Source organism: Alnus glutinosa, chromosome 4, assembly GCF_958979055.1.
Source record: "Alnus glutinosa chromosome 4, dhAlnGlut1.1, whole genome shotgun sequence".
NCBI classification, from domain to species: Eukaryota; Viridiplantae; Streptophyta; class Magnoliopsida; order Fagales; family Betulaceae; genus Alnus; species Alnus glutinosa.
Window position 1 is genome coordinate 26,553,033 of NC_084889.1, and position 17,755 is coordinate 26,570,787.

At 37.4% G+C, this 17,755-nt stretch overlaps 2 protein-coding genes across 5 annotated transcripts in view; one reads left to right on the top strand and one right to left on the bottom strand.

The window, feature by feature from the left end:
* LOC133865900 (uncharacterized) overlaps nucleotides 1-10,059 on the top strand; it is a 35,353-nt gene extending 25,294 nt beyond the window's left edge. For 3 of the 4 annotated variants that reach the window (XM_062302413.1, XM_062302414.1, XM_062302415.1), the window contains 8 exons: nucleotides 3,720-3,870; nucleotides 4,466-4,571; nucleotides 4,680-4,815; nucleotides 5,520-5,584; nucleotides 5,740-5,904; nucleotides 6,221-6,293; nucleotides 6,377-6,444; nucleotides 9,665-10,059. In XM_062302413.1, coding sequence (XP_062158397.1) covers nucleotides 3,720-3,870; nucleotides 4,466-4,571; nucleotides 4,680-4,815; nucleotides 5,520-5,584; nucleotides 5,740-5,904; nucleotides 6,221-6,293; nucleotides 6,377-6,417 — 737 coding nt within the window. In that variant the 3' untranslated portion in view covers nucleotides 6,418-6,444; nucleotides 9,665-10,059. Of the gene's footprint in view, nucleotides 1-3,719; nucleotides 3,871-4,465; nucleotides 4,572-4,679; nucleotides 4,816-5,519; nucleotides 5,585-5,739; nucleotides 5,905-6,220; nucleotides 6,294-6,376; nucleotides 6,445-9,421; nucleotides 9,494-9,664 lie in introns of all 4 variants that reach the window. The other variant, XR_009899826.1, reaches the window with a different exon arrangement.
* A 2,881-nt stretch (nucleotides 10,060-12,940) lies between these two features.
* LOC133865901 (loganic acid O-methyltransferase-like) lies at nucleotides 12,941-16,632 on the bottom strand. Its single transcript, XM_062302416.1, has 3 exons — nucleotides 16,506-16,632; nucleotides 14,002-14,658; nucleotides 12,941-13,517 (listed from the first exon to the last, which is right to left on the bottom strand). Exons 1-3 carry the CDS (start codon nucleotides 16,596-16,598, stop codon nucleotides 13,170-13,172), a joined length of 1,098 nt encoding a protein of 365 aa, XP_062158400.1. The 5' UTR covers nucleotides 16,599-16,632; the 3' UTR covers nucleotides 12,941-13,169.
* Nucleotides 16,633-17,755: the final 1,123 nt, after the last annotated feature.

The following is a 17,755-nucleotide window of genomic DNA, read 5'->3' on the forward strand; positions in this document are numbered from 1 at the left end:
AGACCCCAACTGCCGAATTGCAGTGTCCCCAGAGATGGACAGGAAAGCCACCGAAGATGTCTCAAGCTGAGCAGGAACTGAACCGGGTTTTGAACCGGCAGAAATACCCAGAAGACTAGGATCTGAGTCCACTGAAGAAGACTCAAAGCCTGCATAAATTTTCTTCACTATGGGCTTTGTCCTAGCCCAGCTGCCACGTTTGGGTTTCAAACCCAGCCCAACACACTTGAACCCAGAAGCTAACACCTGGTCCAAAGCAGCCCAAAGCCATTTTAGAAGCTTCTTCCACGAACGAGAAAGCCCTAGCTTCTTCTTCCTAGCCTTGCTGCCACCATGGAAGCAGGCTTGATTCCTCTTCTTCTTTGTCGACCTCGACAGTTGCTCCTCCAAAGCATAACAATTCACCGCCATTCTCCCATCTTTGACAACCCTACACCACGCCTCCGGAAGCAGGCCCAACCCACGCAGCTCTTAATTTTGAAACCGGCAGCCCAGGATGCTTGACAAGAAAAACAGCTTCCCCATGAACCACTTCCGCAAAGGATGGAGAAGCCCCACCTAGATGACTAGACGAAGCACCCCCCTTCTGTATCCCCTCTGATGTAGGCGCCTCAAAAACTAGCGACCGAGCCTTTGATCCGAGACAAGTAAGCATCTTCTGCAACTCACCCACCACCCGAAACCAGCCCCATCCTTCACAGCCTTCGAGGAGCCAAATAACCCCTTTATGACCACACTCAGCATAGGCAGCCACTTCAAGGTAATGACCGGCCTTATTACCACCCCCATGAACCATCCAAGCTTTCACATCTTCGCGGTAGGACGTGACAAAATCCTTCTTCACTAGTTCCTTCAGTGCCTCCTCTACTGACCATGTAGAACACTGGAGACCCAAAAAAGTAAAACCACAAAACCCCTTCCTCCTTTCCTCCAAGCGAATCTCAGACACATCTGCCTTCACCGAAAAGTAGAAAGCTTTGGTTTCCACAGAGAAGCAACACTCCATCTCTGCTTTAATTGAGAAGCCTCGAAAAGAAACACCACGACGACATGCTCGGGAGACCGGCCATCGGAGACGACGAAAGAGCTTTGATGAAAGCTCTAGCCCAATAATGAAAACGAAAAACAACAAATTGACCACAGAAAAGCTTCGACGAAAACTTCGGTGAAAGCTCCGCTAAAAGAAACAAAGCCCTAGAGTGACGTGCCTCAACGTGCTACCGCTAGGGTGGAGAGAGGAAGAGAGGCGAGAGAGCGAAGAGAGGCGAGAGCACTGACACGGTTTTGAGTTGTTTCCAATAATAAAAATAAAAAATAAAAAACCATGGCCATCCTAGGTTCTAGACCACCTCCTACTGGAAAATCAAACCAGGGGCCATGGATCCTCGCACAGGCAAAAGAGTGGGTTGTGGCCCTTCCTCTGTCAAGCTCGCTGGTAGTCCGAGTGCCTCGCTGCCATCTCTAGAACTCGACGCCAATCGTACTGGTGACCATCGGTAGGGGAGTCATGAAGGAATGAGGGGGAGGGTTGTGACCTATGCCGATGCCTCTTCATCAACTGTGGATCCCTTATTCTTTCTTCTGACAAAGGCATCTTCCTCCGGAGTTCCCGCAAGCGTGTCAGACCAAGTCGACCATGCTTCTGGCGCTGGAGCTTAGGGCTTTAGCGTGCGGTCGGATGGGCTATTGGTTCTGGGTTCACTTTCTAACAATTCCTCCATTAATGTCGAGTTAGTCGTTCCTCCTTTTGTAGCTAATGGTGCCATGGGCTTTCCTAAGGCCGTGGATTGGGTTTTAGATCTTAGAGATAGGAGGAGAGTCGTAGTCCTAGGTTTGTCCTGGGGCATTTCTTCCTCCTTTTGGGAAGAGCTTGGGTGAAGGAAAGAGGAAGGAGCAAGAGCTTTTGTGGTCTCCAGTGTTGACAGATAGTGATACTGGGCTAGCCCTGCCAGTTGTAGTGGGGCTGAGACGTCTTTTTCAGATTTGGTTCTCCATCATGGGATATAGCCTAGGGATAGCGAGCCCTTGAATATTCATCCTCTCGCGGTAATTGAATAGCCTATTTTGCTAGTTGTAAAGGCTTTTGACTGGGTGGTTCAGAAAGTTATGGGGTTCGTCTGTTAAAACTTTTTAAAGGGTGTCTTTTGCTTTTTAGTTGTAATGTGACGTAAAGTTGAAAATAGTTTTAAGTGTTTTGTGAATGTTAAATGTTTTGATTTGTTTGTTAATGCTTTTGCTTTTTTGCTAAAAAGTGAAAAGCTGCCCTAAAAAGCATTGTCAAACGATTCCAAGTGCTTTTGTCATATTGTGAGGATGAGTTGATGGCGTTTGTCATTGCTATTGAAGCAAGTATAACTTAGAACGGGTCGACTAGTCCCTCATTTCTTCTTTCCAAGTCAATAAAGCCTTCAAGAGTTGAAGAGGTTAGCTTGTTCTGTCAAATTATGACAGTGAGGGAGGTTTGTCCAGTAGAGTAAAAGGCAAGGGAAGGAGTCTAGCATGCTCTTTATGAAGCCTAAGATTTTGATGGGAAACGTGAGAGGGTTGAGTGAGAAAAGGTTTGAGGGTCTCAAATCATCTTAGAGAATAGAAGGCGAATATTGTTTGTTTGCAGGAAACTAAATTGGAGTATGCGTCTAGGGCTGTTGTATGCAATTTATGGGGTTGTATTCATGTGGATTGGTGTTATTTGGGTTCTTAGGGTCTTCTGGTTGGATCATGTTGTGGGATAGGAGGGTGGTGGAAAGAACTGAGGAGTAGGTGGGGACATACTTTATGGCTTGTTCTTTTAGAAATGTCGATGACAACTTTGAGTGGGCTTTTGCCAGTGTTTATGGTCCTAATGTCGATAGTGACTAGAGAGTGCTTGGAGATGAACTTGCTGGGTTATTTAGATGGTGGAATGTTCCGTGCTGTATTGGGGATGATTTTAACCTCATATGTTTCCCCGAGCGAGAGAACTAGTGGTTCCCGTTCGTCGCCAGCATTGTTGGAGTTCTCTGAGTTAATTTTTGAACAAGGTGTTACGCACATATGGACATACCTCTTGTTGGCGGTAACTTAACATGGTATAAAACCGTGAGCCTCTAGTGTGGTCAAGAATTGGTAGGTTTCTTCTCTCTTGATTGGGAGGCCGACTTTCCTACGGTTTCTCAGAGAAGGCTGCCTAGAGTTTTAACAGATTACTTTTCTTTATCGCTTGGTGCGTTGATATCGTCGGGAGTAGAGGGCCTTTTAAGTTTGAGACTATGTGACTTAAATATGAGGGTTTTGTGGATAGTGAAACAGTGGTGGTTATCTTATAGCTTTCAAGGGATCCCCTACTTTTGTCTTGGCTTGAAAACCATAAACCTTGAAACTTGACTTGAAAAGATGGAATGAGGAGGTGTTTGGCAATGTCGAGAAGTGGAAAAAGATCCAAACCTCTCTTCAGGACATCTAATTTTAGTTTTGTTGTTGTAAGAAAAGGCGAAAAGAGTAGTGTGATGATCTTAAGCAAGAGAAATCCATGTACAAAGCTTTTGTCTGTGTGGTATGCTAATTGGTTGCAAGAGAAAATGGTTGAACGAATTAAACTGTGTTAGAAAATCACATCATAAATTTAATTTGAATTTCTATTTTCTGCAGAAATTTATTCGTAGATTTTTTACAAGCAGGAGTTTGGTTGCATTGGGAAATAAGTGACTTGTCGGTTGCACTAATTTCTATTTGACTTGCAGATGTCCAGTTCCTGCCAATATCTGGTCTGCTAGGTACAAACATGAAAAAAAGATTGGATAAAGGCATTTGTCCATGGTGGGATGGTCCCTGCCTCTTTGAAGCCCTTGATGCCACCGACATTCCTGAACGAGATCCCAAAGGTCCATTTAGGTGCGATTCAGTCTTTATGTTTCTCTCTTCCAACTTGCGGTCTGAACTTAAGTACTATTTTCACCCCATCCTGTTCGAGGTCTGAGTGGAAACTAGTTCTTTGGTTAACGAATTCGATTTTTGGTTCATATTTCAAATGTTATTTAATGTTTCACCAACAAAGTATACAATTAAAACATGCATGGTGTGCGTTGGATTAGAGAATGCTTTATTTTGCCAACTGCTTTCAGGCCTCTGTGTTGTTAGTCCAAACAATGCTACAATTTTTATGTACTTAAAGTAATACTATATCAATTTGTTTTTATTTAATAAAACTATCATTACTTATCAAAAAAAAAAATTTGTTTTTATTATTAGTGGGCTCTAATGTGTTTTGGACTTGGTTGATCTCAATGTAATCTAGTTTCTCACGAAGTTATTTTTATATATGATTTTTTTTTTGGAATCAAATTCTATGACTGGTTCTGATGTGAATGTTTGTTGCTTGACAAATTTGATTCAGACATTACATAGGGTCCTATCCTGATTGCCTTAATCTTGTATCTACGGTTTAGAAGGACTACTGATGTTGATCATTAAACGTGCAACCCTGTAGGATGCCTGTTATAGACAAATTCAGAGAGAAGGGAATTGTTGTTATGGGAAAAGTAGAATCTGGCACTGTGTGTGAGGGAGATTCCTTGTTGATCATGCCAAATAAGGTATCCTTCTGAATTCTTTTTCTCATTTCCTCTTTCCTTTTTCCTCCCATAGATCAAATTCCCAGCTTCTTTTTATGTTTACTGAGGATTTTATATGATAATCTGCAGGCTCATGTTAAAGTTATTGATATATACTGTGATGAAGATGAGGTCAGATATGCAGGGCCAGGTGAAAATGTACGGGTTAGACTAACTGGGGTTGAAGAAGAGGGCATATTATCGGGCTTTGTTTTGTCAAGCATTGGTAAGTTTTATTTACCCATATGAAAAATGCTCTACTTTCCAAATTTTTTTCCTCAAAAGTGGTTCCCAAATGATGTGTTAAATAGTAGATCTCATCCATAATTGACACATCATTTGAGAATCAACTTTTGGGAAAAAATAATTGGTAAGTGTAGCACTTCTCTTCTTCAAATATCATCATGCGGTAGTGTTATGTATGTGCAGTTTTGTAATTTTGATACATAAGCTATTCCTAGATTCATAAATTGAAATGATTACTGCGGTTGATCTTATGGTTTTTTTTTTTTTTTTTTTCTTCTCTTATGGAAAGTAGGATATAAGAGACCATTTGTTCCAGGAAAAATGCACCAATCCACTGTGTCACATTTCAATTTAGGGCACTAGTTGGTAAATTTTCATTATAAATAAGAACCGGTCATGTAATATAGTAGATCCAACCGAATCTGGTAGCAAGAGTACATTTTTAAATGGAAATACCCTTATAAGATTATAATTCTGATTGACTACCTCTGTTCCCCTCCCCTCCCAACCTTTCTTCATTAAAATGTGAGAGCCCATTGGCATGTTTATCATCTGGTCCCCTTTTAATGTTGTGCTCTTTAACATTCATTTTTATTCGTTTTTTTTTTTTTTTCCGTTTCTTTTTTTGTGGGCGGGGAAGGGGGGTCCCATTTCTGAGGTACTAAATTGCTTTTCTTCATGCAGCTAAACCAATACATGCTGTTACTGAGTTTGTTGCACAGTTGCAGATCCTTGAGTTGCTGGACAATGTATGCATTAAACTTCATTTCTCTCTCTCTCTCTCTCTCTCTCTCTCTCTCTCTCTCTCTTAGTGGTTTGTTGTTTGATCTGTATCTTCCTCTTGTTACTGTTGATAAATTATGTATGTAATATCTGAAGTACTGTGAATGTTGCTTCTGTCCAGGCAATTTTTACAGCTGGCTATAAGGCTGTCTTGCACATTCATGCTGTTGTTGAAGAATGTGAGATTGTTGAGTTGTTACAGCAAATTGATCCAAAGACAAAGAAACCTATGAAAAAGAAAGTTCTCTTTGTGAAAAATAGTGCCGTTGTTGTATGTCGCGTTCAGGTTGGCTTTGCTGCTTTATTAGTAATGAAGTTCACAGAACATTTTCTTTTGAAAGTGTTGAAACTATCAAGAATGTTGCAAATATTCTCAAATAGAAAACCGCAACCTTTTTCTGCGTGCTCTGGCAAATATCACAATTTTTTCTAGTAACTTTTAAATAGAGTTTTGTGCTCTCATCCCCTTATCATTCCTTCCAGATATGAAAAGCATCTATAGTTTTTGCTATACAGGTCTTGATCAAAGTCACTGCCAAATAATTTCTGATTCTTTGTCATAATTTGTTGATACTGATCCCTTGTGGACTTGCGGTTCTTAGGTGAATAATTTAATATGCATAGAGACGTTCTCAGATTTTCCTCAACTTGGAAGGTTCACTCTTCGTACTGAAGGTGAGAAACTGATATTGGCCTTGTGTTCGTGCGGCATTCATGATGTTAGTATTGGTTGTCACATGGATTACTCTGTTCTACAGGAAAAACAGTTGCAGTGGGAAAGGTTACCAGTCTTTTATAAGTATTTAAACAATTTTTGGCATAAGAGGTGAGGAACTTTTTAGTGCTTTTTGCATCATCCTTCTTTCATATTACATTGTTGGTTTTCTCTTGTTGTCCTCGTTTGTCGTTTGTAGTAAATTGAAAAGTTAGTGGTTAAGGTATTCTCATGCTAAAAGTTCCTATTTTGTGTGCCTTATAAAGATTTTCCTGGCATCCAACTGCCTAATGAATTGAAGGCTGGAAATTTGATTTCGGCATTATTTTAGTGGTTAAGGTATTGTCAAGCTAAAAGTTTCCTATCCTGTGTGTCTATAAAGATTTTTCTGGCATCTAACTCCCTAATGGTCTGGAAATTTGATTTTGGCATTATTTTAACGGATTTGAGATGAAAAGATTACAAATAAAACTTTGAACTTCGATGCTTCTGAAGAGATGAAATTTTGAAATGGTGAAATGACTTGTCAAAATTGGGAATCTGGGATTGACCCTATAATTTTATTTTGATTATAGTAGAGTCTCATTTTACTTGTTTTTGACCCATTACTCCACTCCTGGGATGCACCTATACCGAGGTACAGGTACACTACAGGTTTGGGGATAGGATAATCTTGAGAAAGTAGGATAATTCTTCAGCTAATCACTGAAGGAGCTGCGTACTTAGCTTGGCTCCTTCAGTGATTAGCTTTAATGATTACCTCCTTTTTTCTTCTCCTAATTAGACATTTCTCTTTTATACTTCTTGTGTACTTGGGTTGCGCTTTTAAAATCTTGAGAAAGTAGGACATGATCAATTAATTAATTGATAAATATATATATTTTAGGTTTATTTAATTTTAATTTTAGGTTTAAAAAATAGATAACAAGCATCAGACTGTTTAAAAACATATGCTAAACAAAATAACATATACCGAAAAAGCACATTCAAACTTCATAAAATGATAAACTTACATGAAGCAACAAAAATCTCAACTCACGTAATATACTAATTTATATCTCCTAGTTCCAAGTACATGTGAAAGAAAAACAAGATGAGAAGTCTCAATTGACGTAAACTAAGTCCAATTTACCTTGTAAGACTTTCAATTTTACGTTACGATGCTTCTAGTTACTACTTTTATTGCCATGGAAATTGGAAATGCATTTATTTGAGGTTCAAAAATAGGGAAAAATGCAAAATCAACCTATGTGGTTTACCTAATTTGCAATAAGCTGTATGTCGTATCAAAATGTTCTTAGAGCTCCCTGGGGTATACAAAAATAACAAATCACTCCCCATTATCAAATTCCATCCAATATCTTGTCGACTTCCGTTAGTGTGCCACATCAGAGCCAATAGAATTGTGACATGTATCCTATTTAATTATTGCTTTATATTACTTAGCCACCTATATATCCATGTCATATTTTACGCCACGTCATCAGCATAGTAACTTGAAGAAGATGAAAGGCGTGGTTAAGAACCGGATGAAGAAGATAAAACTAACATCCTCTGTGTGGTTGATTTTGGTAGATTTAGGTTTTTCTCCAAGTTACCGTGTTGATAACGTGGTGTAAAATATGACATGGGATATATAGGTGGCTTAGTAATATGACCTAGAAAATTCTAGGTGTATTTTTTTAAAGTTAGTAATTAAGCAGGACACGCGTCACAATTCTATTGGCTTTGATGTGGCACACTAACGGAAACCATTAAGTTATTGGATGGAATGTTATAGTAGAGAGATTGTTATTTTTGCATACTCCAAGGTGGCAAGGAGCTCTCATAACATTTTGATACTACATAGAGCTTATTGCAAATTAGGTAAATCAGATGGACTGATTTTGCATTTTTTTTTTTCCCTAAAAAATATCCCATATGGTGTTAACAAAAAAAAGAAAGAAAAAACCCACATGGGAGGAGGGAGAACATCTCAATCCCAAATCAGCAAAAAGGGATGGACCCTCGACCTATAGTTGGGTCAAGGACACCAGCCTGTCAAGCTCAGTTATTGCATTTAACAGATTGTGGGCTGGCATGTCCTTCGCTCCTCTTTAGACTTGTATGGGCCGTGATATTTTGGAGCTGAGCCACTATGCAGTCAACTGATATGGATGCCAAAGCAAGTCCACAATCTGAATTCAGAAAATCTCTTTTAATTCTGCACATCTATGTACGAGAAGCCATCGATGTCATGTGTAGATAGAGATCCTTAATCCTTACCCCAACAAAGTACGTAGAAGTACGATGGTGCTTGACCCTAACAAAACCGCTCATGACGAGCCAAGGGCCATGATCGATTGTGAGAGACTCTTGGGGAGCGTTGGTGGCACAACTGAGATGAGAAAGAGAAACAAAGAGCATGAGAGAGATCTAGGGTCTGACTTAGTTTATTAAATGGTTCACATGTCATGAATCTGGGCCATGTCTGAAATTCGAAATTGTTTTTTAAATATAAGAAATGTATTAGTTACGTATTTGGCCATGTCCAAGTCATATCATGTTCGATGCATATTGGACATTGACACACCAGTGTTTTTGGAGTATCTGTGCTTTATGGCTCCACTCTATAGCCAGGCCTTCTACCAACACTAAACATACCACAATTTAATCCCGTAACATGTTCCACTTTATAGCCAGGCCTTCTGTCGCAACTTCTGCTGCACGTTAATTGCCATAGTTTCATTTGAAATTTCTATAGTCTCTGTTTACGTTCTTTTGACCCCTTACTCTTGATTGCTTTGCACTTGTTCCAGCATTCTCGATTTGAATTTAATTATATTATCCTTCTTTAGCTGTATTTTCATTCCCATATATGCTAATAGAAATGATGCTATTGATTGTTAACATCTTTTGGAGGAGTCTAGGTTGTTTCAGTAGGATGTAATTAATGGGTTTTTTTTGGAATGTTATTAATCTGCTTGTTTACTCTCTCTCTCTCTCTCTGCTAATGTTTATCTTGATTCTTTTTTCCTTGTGAATACAAATTTATGTTTTTTTTTTCGCAAACCCCAACTTAGTTAAGTCAGCATCATGTTCTATGCAGTTCGTTCTTTCACAAATTTGTCAAATTGCTTTTTGGGAGGCTTGCCTTCAAATCGTCATATCTTGATCAAAGGTGCATGATTATCTATGATTGTTGTCTCAGAGTCAGAAATTTGTTTGCGAAACCAAACTAAATGGCTTAATTGGACTGTCCTGTATGACTTTGACGAATGATTCACTGATTACGAAAGAGGTGTCTTTCTCTGTTTCAAGTTTTTTTGATATCATCATTATTTTTTGACAGGCAACCTGAACAGTGGGGCATAAATGTTGCATTTCATAGCAGCTTGAAGGGGTCCTATGTTCTAATCAAATCTGGTACATTGCATTATACAGCGAGTAGTTTTATGAACATTTAATTTTCATGGCTGATGCCCGTGTGTTCTGGGTGGGGCTTTTGGGGCGTTGTTGCTTTGGGTTATTTTATGGGTGATATTCGACCTGATTCACGAATTGCCCATATTTTAGCTTCATATGATTATGAATAATGGTTTTGAATCAGTCTTATCTGATTAATGTTAGTTAATCTGGTCTGTATTTTTAATTTTTGGTGCTTTGATATCCCCTTAAATGGCCCCTCGAAATTGATTATTGGTTTCTATTTATGATTTCGAGTAATTTATTAAATTGATTTCTGAATTACATTCTCTCAATCAACAAAAATTACTGTTTATGCCTTGGAGCCTATTAATATAGCCACGAATGCAGGAGGTAGTTGAGCAGTGATAAATGCTATTATCCATGATGTTGATTTTACACATGTTCTAACTAGAAAGTCATGGTTTCGGTGTCTTGCTCGTTTGATCAGAGCATTGGTTGAAACTCAGTAATTGCTAACTATGCTAAATATGTTTGTTTATAGAGAAATGTTATAGACCTTAATTTAATTATTATTATTTTATAAACGAGGGTTGCCTAGTAGGATGGGGTGGGATGACGGAATGAGATAGAGTATACTATATAGCATTACTCTTGTTTATAGCTCTCTACCTTTAAATGTTTCAGCCTCAACCCCCATGGGAGGTTAGATCTCCATCTCCAATCTCTTTTTTTTTTTTTTTTCTTTTAGCAGTTATTTTTAAAATTTGTTTCTAAATCTGACGTAGTACTTTTTATATGCGACTTCTCATTATTAGTCTTGCGTGTAAAAATTGGACAGAACGATCAATTAGCCGGAGATGATATAACAAAATTAAAAACCTAGTTTTGATTTGGTATAAGATTCAAACTCAGGGAATTTCTATGAGAATTTTCCTGAAAATTTTTTAAAAAATAAAAATAAATTTTTTGTTAAATAAAAGTTCTTTGGAAACCTTTATTTATTTATTTAATTATTTTTTGGTAACTGTTTGGAAACCTTGTTAGTAGGGAAGCACGAGGCCTGTAATACGTGGAATAAAACATTACCATTTCCAAGTGAAAGCAACTTTACATGGTTTCCGATGGGTTACTTTTAGCTTCAAAAGTTTAATTAGTCAAGTGGGAATAGGATCCTCTTCATTTCATATAAGGGTGGGCAAATTATGTCTACTATTTACTGATTACTTATCGAATTGAACTGAATTACAATCGATTACCTATTGACTTTACCGATTAATTTCGGTTCGGTAGTCGGTATAAAATTTTGTTCTGAAAGTCGGTTCAATAACCAAACTGAACCACCTTTTTTTCCGATTGATTAACCGAACTGACATAAAACGAAACGATGTTGTTTTAGTAAGAACAAAAAGTTTGATTTTTTCTTCTTTTTTTGTTTTTGTAAAAAAAAAAAAAAAAAACGTTGTCGTTTAATTACCTATGTTAATCGACTTAACTGATCGTCTATTAACTGTTTAATCGACTTAATCAAAATAAATTTACTGATTCTGACAAAAGTTGGTTAACCGACCGAATTAACCGCCTACCGAACTGATACTAACCCCTAATTTCATATTATCTATTTTATGGTCGGAATTTAACGTTAATATGTTTAATAGTGTACATGATTTTACATTATTTAAAATTTTAAAAGACGTGTTAACATTAACTTTATATATATCGTTAGATAAATCAACTTTAAATTTTGACTTTTTATTTAAAATTGATAGTAATAAAATGGAGATAATTTTATTGCCTCTAAGTGGGTTTGCAATAGAAATTGCATACATGTTTATCATTGAATTATAAAAAATCCATTTGGAACAGTGACAACGTGACATTTCAGACTATTTTTGGAATTCTTTGAATATGTGTATATAGACATATATCTTGAATTAATAATTGATAAAACATTCTTTGAATGTTGTTAAGAAATGGTGACAATTTTTCCATCCAAAGCATGTGAATCAAATTAGTTACTGGACTTCTTGAATATTATAAATCAATGATAAATCCTTTCGCTTTTGTTCTCTCGGCTTCCAAAACTTTTATATATTTTTTCTAAAGTAAGATTATATTAATAAAATTAATTTTTTTATTAAAAAAAAAAGAAAAGAGAAGAACAAGTCACAAGGAGGGGGCGGGGGCCCAACAAAGACCATTGGTTTAAAATATATATATAATTTTTGGATTGGGCTAAATAAATGGCGGGACTCCAATGGCTTCTTGGCACGTAAGCCAAAAAAGAGGCAGCTAGATATGACCATTTTTTAGGCAGTTAAGAGGATGAGTTACTTGGAAAAACTCCTATTGCGACAGTAAGAAAACTTGATTGCCACAGCAGAGAAGATTGCACTGAGATCAATATCTGGCGAGAGAGATGCCTTGCCTATGACGCTTGGGGAGTATCGAATTTGGATTTAGGAATCTTTATACGAAAAAAATGGGACATCATCTAGAGAGAGAGAGAGAAGGCAAAGGAATGAGAGGTACAGTCAAGTAACTAGCAAGTGAAATGAAAAAAAGTGACTACGCCTGTAGCCCATGTGTGTCGGGGCGGTGTGAGTGATACACATGGTGGAGGCGAGCAGGGAGGAGTGGTTCAGAGGTGGGCAAAAGTGATGGAGTGGCATGTAGAAAAGGTGAAGGCGGACAAAAAGTCAATCCGGCTTCAAAAAACATCAACAAAAAGAGAAGAAAAAAAAAAAAGAGAGTAAGGGAAGGAGAAGGAGAGTAGGGTAGCAGGGTTTGGGGGAAGGAGATGGAACTCCTTCCCCCAAACATTAACGGAAGGAAGAGTTTCTTGGAAGAGTTTCTCGCTCTTTAAAGTTGGATAAAGCTTTTATGCTTTTTCTCCCTATGCGAGAGAACTTTTATACTTGCTCGTCCATTATTTATACGAATAATGCTCTCTATTTTACAAATTTGAGGCTTTTCGTATTTCATACATATAAGCATTCAATTAAAGATGAAAAAAAAATAAAAAAAATTCGAAAGTTTTAGTGTGCAAAAATATGTCGTAAGGAAAAGATTTTGAATAGATGTGTCTTGAATCCATACCACCATCTTGCCAAGTGAATGTTAACCGAGTGCTTATTTCTTGACCTTAAAAGCATCACCATGCAATTGAACACAATTTATAAAGCGAAGTGAAGCGCCAATATAAAACCAAAATAACTAGTTATACTAATAGTTGTGCGCTATTTCCGAAATAACTAGTCGGAATAGCTATTCAGTTTCCTTAGTTTGGTGACAACATATTTCTACGCTAAAAATTATGATCAACAAGCTGCATCGATCTTTTCTTACAACCATATCAAGAGAGCGCCTCAAAAGAAGATGTCCTTAAGTTTCACAATAACTTCATTATTAATGACAAACTAAGAAGCTAATTAATCCCTTGCTTTGCGTTTAAGAAGAGCAAAGAAATTAGCGGGATTGCTGAACTCAGTAAAGGAGACTTGATGGTCAAGTTTCTTTCTGACAGAGTCAAAGAAGTCGTTTGAAATCGCATCTCCAAAATGTGCCTTGATCTGTCCTTCCGTTGCGGCTCGCAAGCCAGATGTCATTATTTGGGATTTGGGAAGGCTGCCAAGTTCTCCCACTACGACGGGAGGCAACTCCTCCATTCTCTCTATGCTAAAACACCCGTTTCCATCCACTGCAGCTTCCACTTCTTTCGGAGACATGTGATATACTGGCATATTAAAGGAGTCTGCTTCTTCCTCTCCAACTTTACCCTGAATGAAACAAAAAAGGGGAAAAAAAAAAAATACACATATTGACTATAAATGACCATATAATTTCATATAATTTGAGGAGGCGCGAAAGATATGAGTCTTCGAAGATAGGTGAAATTAAGATTCAGTGCAATTGTCTGCTCATATTGATTGCAACTTGCAATATGGGCACGCAATTGTGACAAAACCCTTGTGAGGCTCACTTGTCCAGACAGGTGTTCGAGCAGCCCAAGACTGCTCAAACAGGTAGACCCCACAATTGTCTGTCTAGTTCGGGACAATGGGAGAACGACGGAAAATGATTTAGGTTAAAACCATTTTACACGTCATAAATGTTATTTTCTTTGGTTAACTTAAAACATTTTTAGATGAACCAATATTTTATGTTGCGTCAAACACTCAAAAATAGGAAAAGCCTTCGCGGGAAAATATTTTATGCCGGGGAAAATACAACAAAAACTTGGGTTAGCTAATGATTTCTTACCGTCCTGACCATGTCCGCGAGGCATGACTCGAAGAGGCTATACGACATATTTTGTGCAGTTTGAGAATGGAGGGTTCCATTGCGGCGGCCGCAGAAGACAAGTGCGATCAATCCACCGGTCACCAACTCTTGAGCCCTGGCCTGCAGAAAGCACTCCATGTCCTCAGCAAATTGAGTTTCATAGGCCTTAACAACTTCATCTTTCGAATTGGCGCAGTAGATTCTCCCTTTATTCCAAGCAGGAGAGGTTTTGTCAATAATCGATTTTGGGACTCCCGAAAGCCAATGGTTGGCATAAGAAGCATGAACAAAGTGCAAAGATGCATTGGGAAACAAGCGGCTGTAGAAAGAACCCGCCACGGCCCCCGCATAATATTGTCTGTCCGGTGGGAGGGATGCGAAGAGTGTGTTGAAATCGTTAGAGACGTGATCGTTGAAGAAGACTTGAAATTCAGGGAGCTGAGAATGGAGTCCTTGGCATTCGTACTTCAACCGCACTGCTTCAATTATGTTTTGCACTGCGAAAAATGTATTAGGCCCAGTAGAGCAACCTAAATCTGCAATTCGAAAGGTGGTTGACGAAAGAAAGTTGGTGGCGTCAAGCTTTTCAGCAACTGATTCAGTTATTAGCTCTTTTGCAGTGTCGATAACTCCTCTCTGAAACACACGAGATCTTGTTAGAAAATAAAGATGTTAGAATTTTTAAAAAGTAATATTTTTTAGTAGACAGTCATACTACTCTCATACAACACCTCTCTGAAACACACGAGATCTTGTATTTTGAATTTTGAGTCATGATGAAAAGGAGAAAGATATATAAATAATACAATAAAAAAAATTAAGCAAGGACAAACCAACACTTTCGCTTCTTCTTCTTCTTCTTCCTTTTTTTTTTTTTTTTTTTTTTTTAATGTTTTTCTAACTTTTTTTTAATTTATTTTTTATTTAGGGTATAATTGTAATTTTGTAAGGATTCTATCATATAATGAAATGGACAAAGATTTATTTATAACAATCCAAAGTGCAAGGAGTAATAAGACAAAATTAAAACCACCATTTAAAAATAACCTATTGTAATCTTCCCTCAGCTTTGTGACAAGTAAGTCCTTCCATCATATTTTTCATCTAGCTTTTAGCAGAAAATTTGCAGCTTCTCTGTATCATACCAATAAAAATATGACTTGTGTATTCATATCCACACCGCTATGCAACAAATGTAAAGACAAGCAGTTTTCTTCTAATAACATGTCCTTTGAGTCTATTAAAATGACGTGTTTTTTTAATATCAGAGACAAGTTGAAATGAATTTTATTAAAAAAACATGTGAATTTCTCATGCTATTAAAAAATTTGATACACGTCATTTTCATAAATTAGGTTGAAAGAATTTATTCCAACTCAATTTAGAGAAAATCTTTGTTCCAAAAGTAATTATGCCTACATTTTCTTTTCTTTTTATTTTTCTTTTATTTTCCAAAAAAAATAAAAAAAATTAGCGAGGCTGAAGATGGCAATGAGAGGTACGTAAAGATCTTAACCCAATATCACCTTTGACACCCCCAACCCCGTATGCATTAGGATCCCCGACCCGTATAACAGTAGGTGGGGTGAAGCCACCCTCACCGTCCACTCAACAAGAGTAAAAATCCACCCACGTAGACCAATGTGTGCAAGGGTGGAGTTTTAGCCCCTTCCTTGGGAGTGGAGCGTGCAGAGAGTAGGCAATATAGGTGAATCTCCGTTACCCTCCACCGCCCTTCTCCATCTTCTCTTTTTCAGTAATTATATTGAATATGATTTTAATAATAACACGGATCTAGCATTAGTGCAAATTAGTAGCTACCTCTTTTGAAAGGTAAGTGAATCAAATTCATTCACACTCGCCATACCAGCGTGAAAGTGAACCCCGCTTTCTAATGTTGATAATAATTGTAAAGCTTAATTGGGTCTTAGCCATAGTAGTTGAGAGAAAGGACATAGACTTTAAAGGGTTACTTGAAAGACTTGGTTGTGCTTGTGGGAGACCACTATGGCGTTGACGTGTGGCGGTGGGCTATGAGTATTTATTTGTCTTTGTATTGTTAAAGCACGTAATTGGATTAGAGAAATCCTATTTGGTTGACTGATGTTGTATAGCAAACACTGGGTCACAGTCAAATTCAGTCTTTAAAATTTTTTTAATAAGTTTTTACTGATTCAGACGCTGACTTTTAACGTTAATCATATAAAAAATTAAAAAAATAAAAACTAGTCAAGTTCTTCAGATTTCATCACCCATCTTCTCCCCCTCTCTCTCTCTCTCTCTCTCTCTCTATAGATTAACGTACACTTGCCTGGATCGCCTTTCAAATGAGTACGTAGGCCCGATCTATATATAGTCTCATTGTTTCCATTACAGATATATATATATGGAGATCTGAGTTGAGAAATCGACAAAACAGATATGGATAGGAATGAATCAGCTAGATCTAACGAAAGAAAGTGTTCATGTAGAGGAGAGACTACCTGGTAGGAGGAGTTGTTGGAGTAGCTATCGTCACTATCTCCACCTTTCATCGGATATGCTTCAGACGGTTTCGATGTTTGCTCCGCTGCCATCTCTCTCTCTCTCTCTCTCTCTCTCTCTGATCTATTAACTATTAGTCTATTACCTCTATGCCTCTATTATACAATTAATATAGAATGGCCAAAAAGTCAAGGAAAGCCCATGTAGTCTTCGGTTGTCTAAAATTGTGACGAGTGGCATACTCAACTTCCACATGCAATATCTTAGGATATTTAAAGAGGAGTAATGCTAGCCCTACCCCTAACTTTGACTCTCAAATCTACACACCCGTTAGTTATATATATATATATTTTTTTTCTTCTTTTGTCCTTCACTCTCTCTCATACAGCGAGAAATAATTAACTATAAGGGGTAGTTCAATCAGCTAGAGACCATGCCTCATGAAGCGGAGGTCACTAGTTCGAATCTCTTATCCCCCTCTTGTGTGGACATGTAAAAAAAAAAAAAAAAAAAAAAAAAAAAAAATGAGAAATGATTGAGAGGACCTTTAACCGGTCCCCTCTCCCTTTAAAATAAAAAAAAATATATTTTATTTAAAAATTGTATTTTTTTGTTGTTCTATTTTTCCTTTTTGAATATAATTGTTTTTTTTTTTTTAATTTAAAAGGGGGAGGGAGCCGGTTAGAGATCCTCCTCAATCATTTATCCTCGTAAAACTCATAAATTTTCTCTTGAATTTGATCAAACAAAGTGTGTTGTCAAAATAATGTGGAGAAGGCATTGATTATATACTAGATGACAAAAAAAAAATAAAAAAAAAGAAAAAAAAAAAGAAAAGAAAAAAAAAGAAAAAAAGAAGAGAGGAAAATAGGACAATCCACGGTGACCCTTGGGCCCGGTCAAGGGGTTGTAAAGTAAACACATGTCCTAACAATTTGCTTTGGATCAATTACTTTGGAGACGTGTGTCAAGCTAAATAGGCAGTAAAATTATTATTTATTTAAAAAATACAATGGAAAAGACTCAATTTAAAGGCTTGAGATGATGTGATTACACATCGGCAACTGCTACCTATTGATAATTTGAGAATTAATTGTAATTTTACCGGCTTGTCAGGTGTAGCGTACGTTCGGTCTGGATCTCGTGAGAGACAACAAGACAGTAGTCTTAAATCTAAATTTGTCAGTACTTCAATTGATTTTGCATTTGTAAATTTCAATAAGTTAGAAATTCTTCAAAAATCAAAATC

What these genes read in the sequence shown, in the direction of transcription:
- LOC133865901 (XM_062302416.1), bottom strand. Translation starts at nt 16,598, where the DNA reads ATGGCAGCGGAGCAAACATCGAAACCGTCTGAAGCATATCCGATGAAA. An exon ending in CCAACAACTCCTCCTACCAG is followed by an intron (nt 14,659 to 16,505) that starts GTAGTCTCTCCT and finishes CGTGTGTTTCAG; the next exon opens with AGAGGAGTTATCGACACTGC. An exon ending in TCGCGGACATGGTCAGGACG is followed by an intron (nt 13,518 to 14,001) that starts GTAAGAAATCAT and finishes TGTTTCATTCAG; the next exon opens with GGTAAAGTTGGAGAGGAAGA.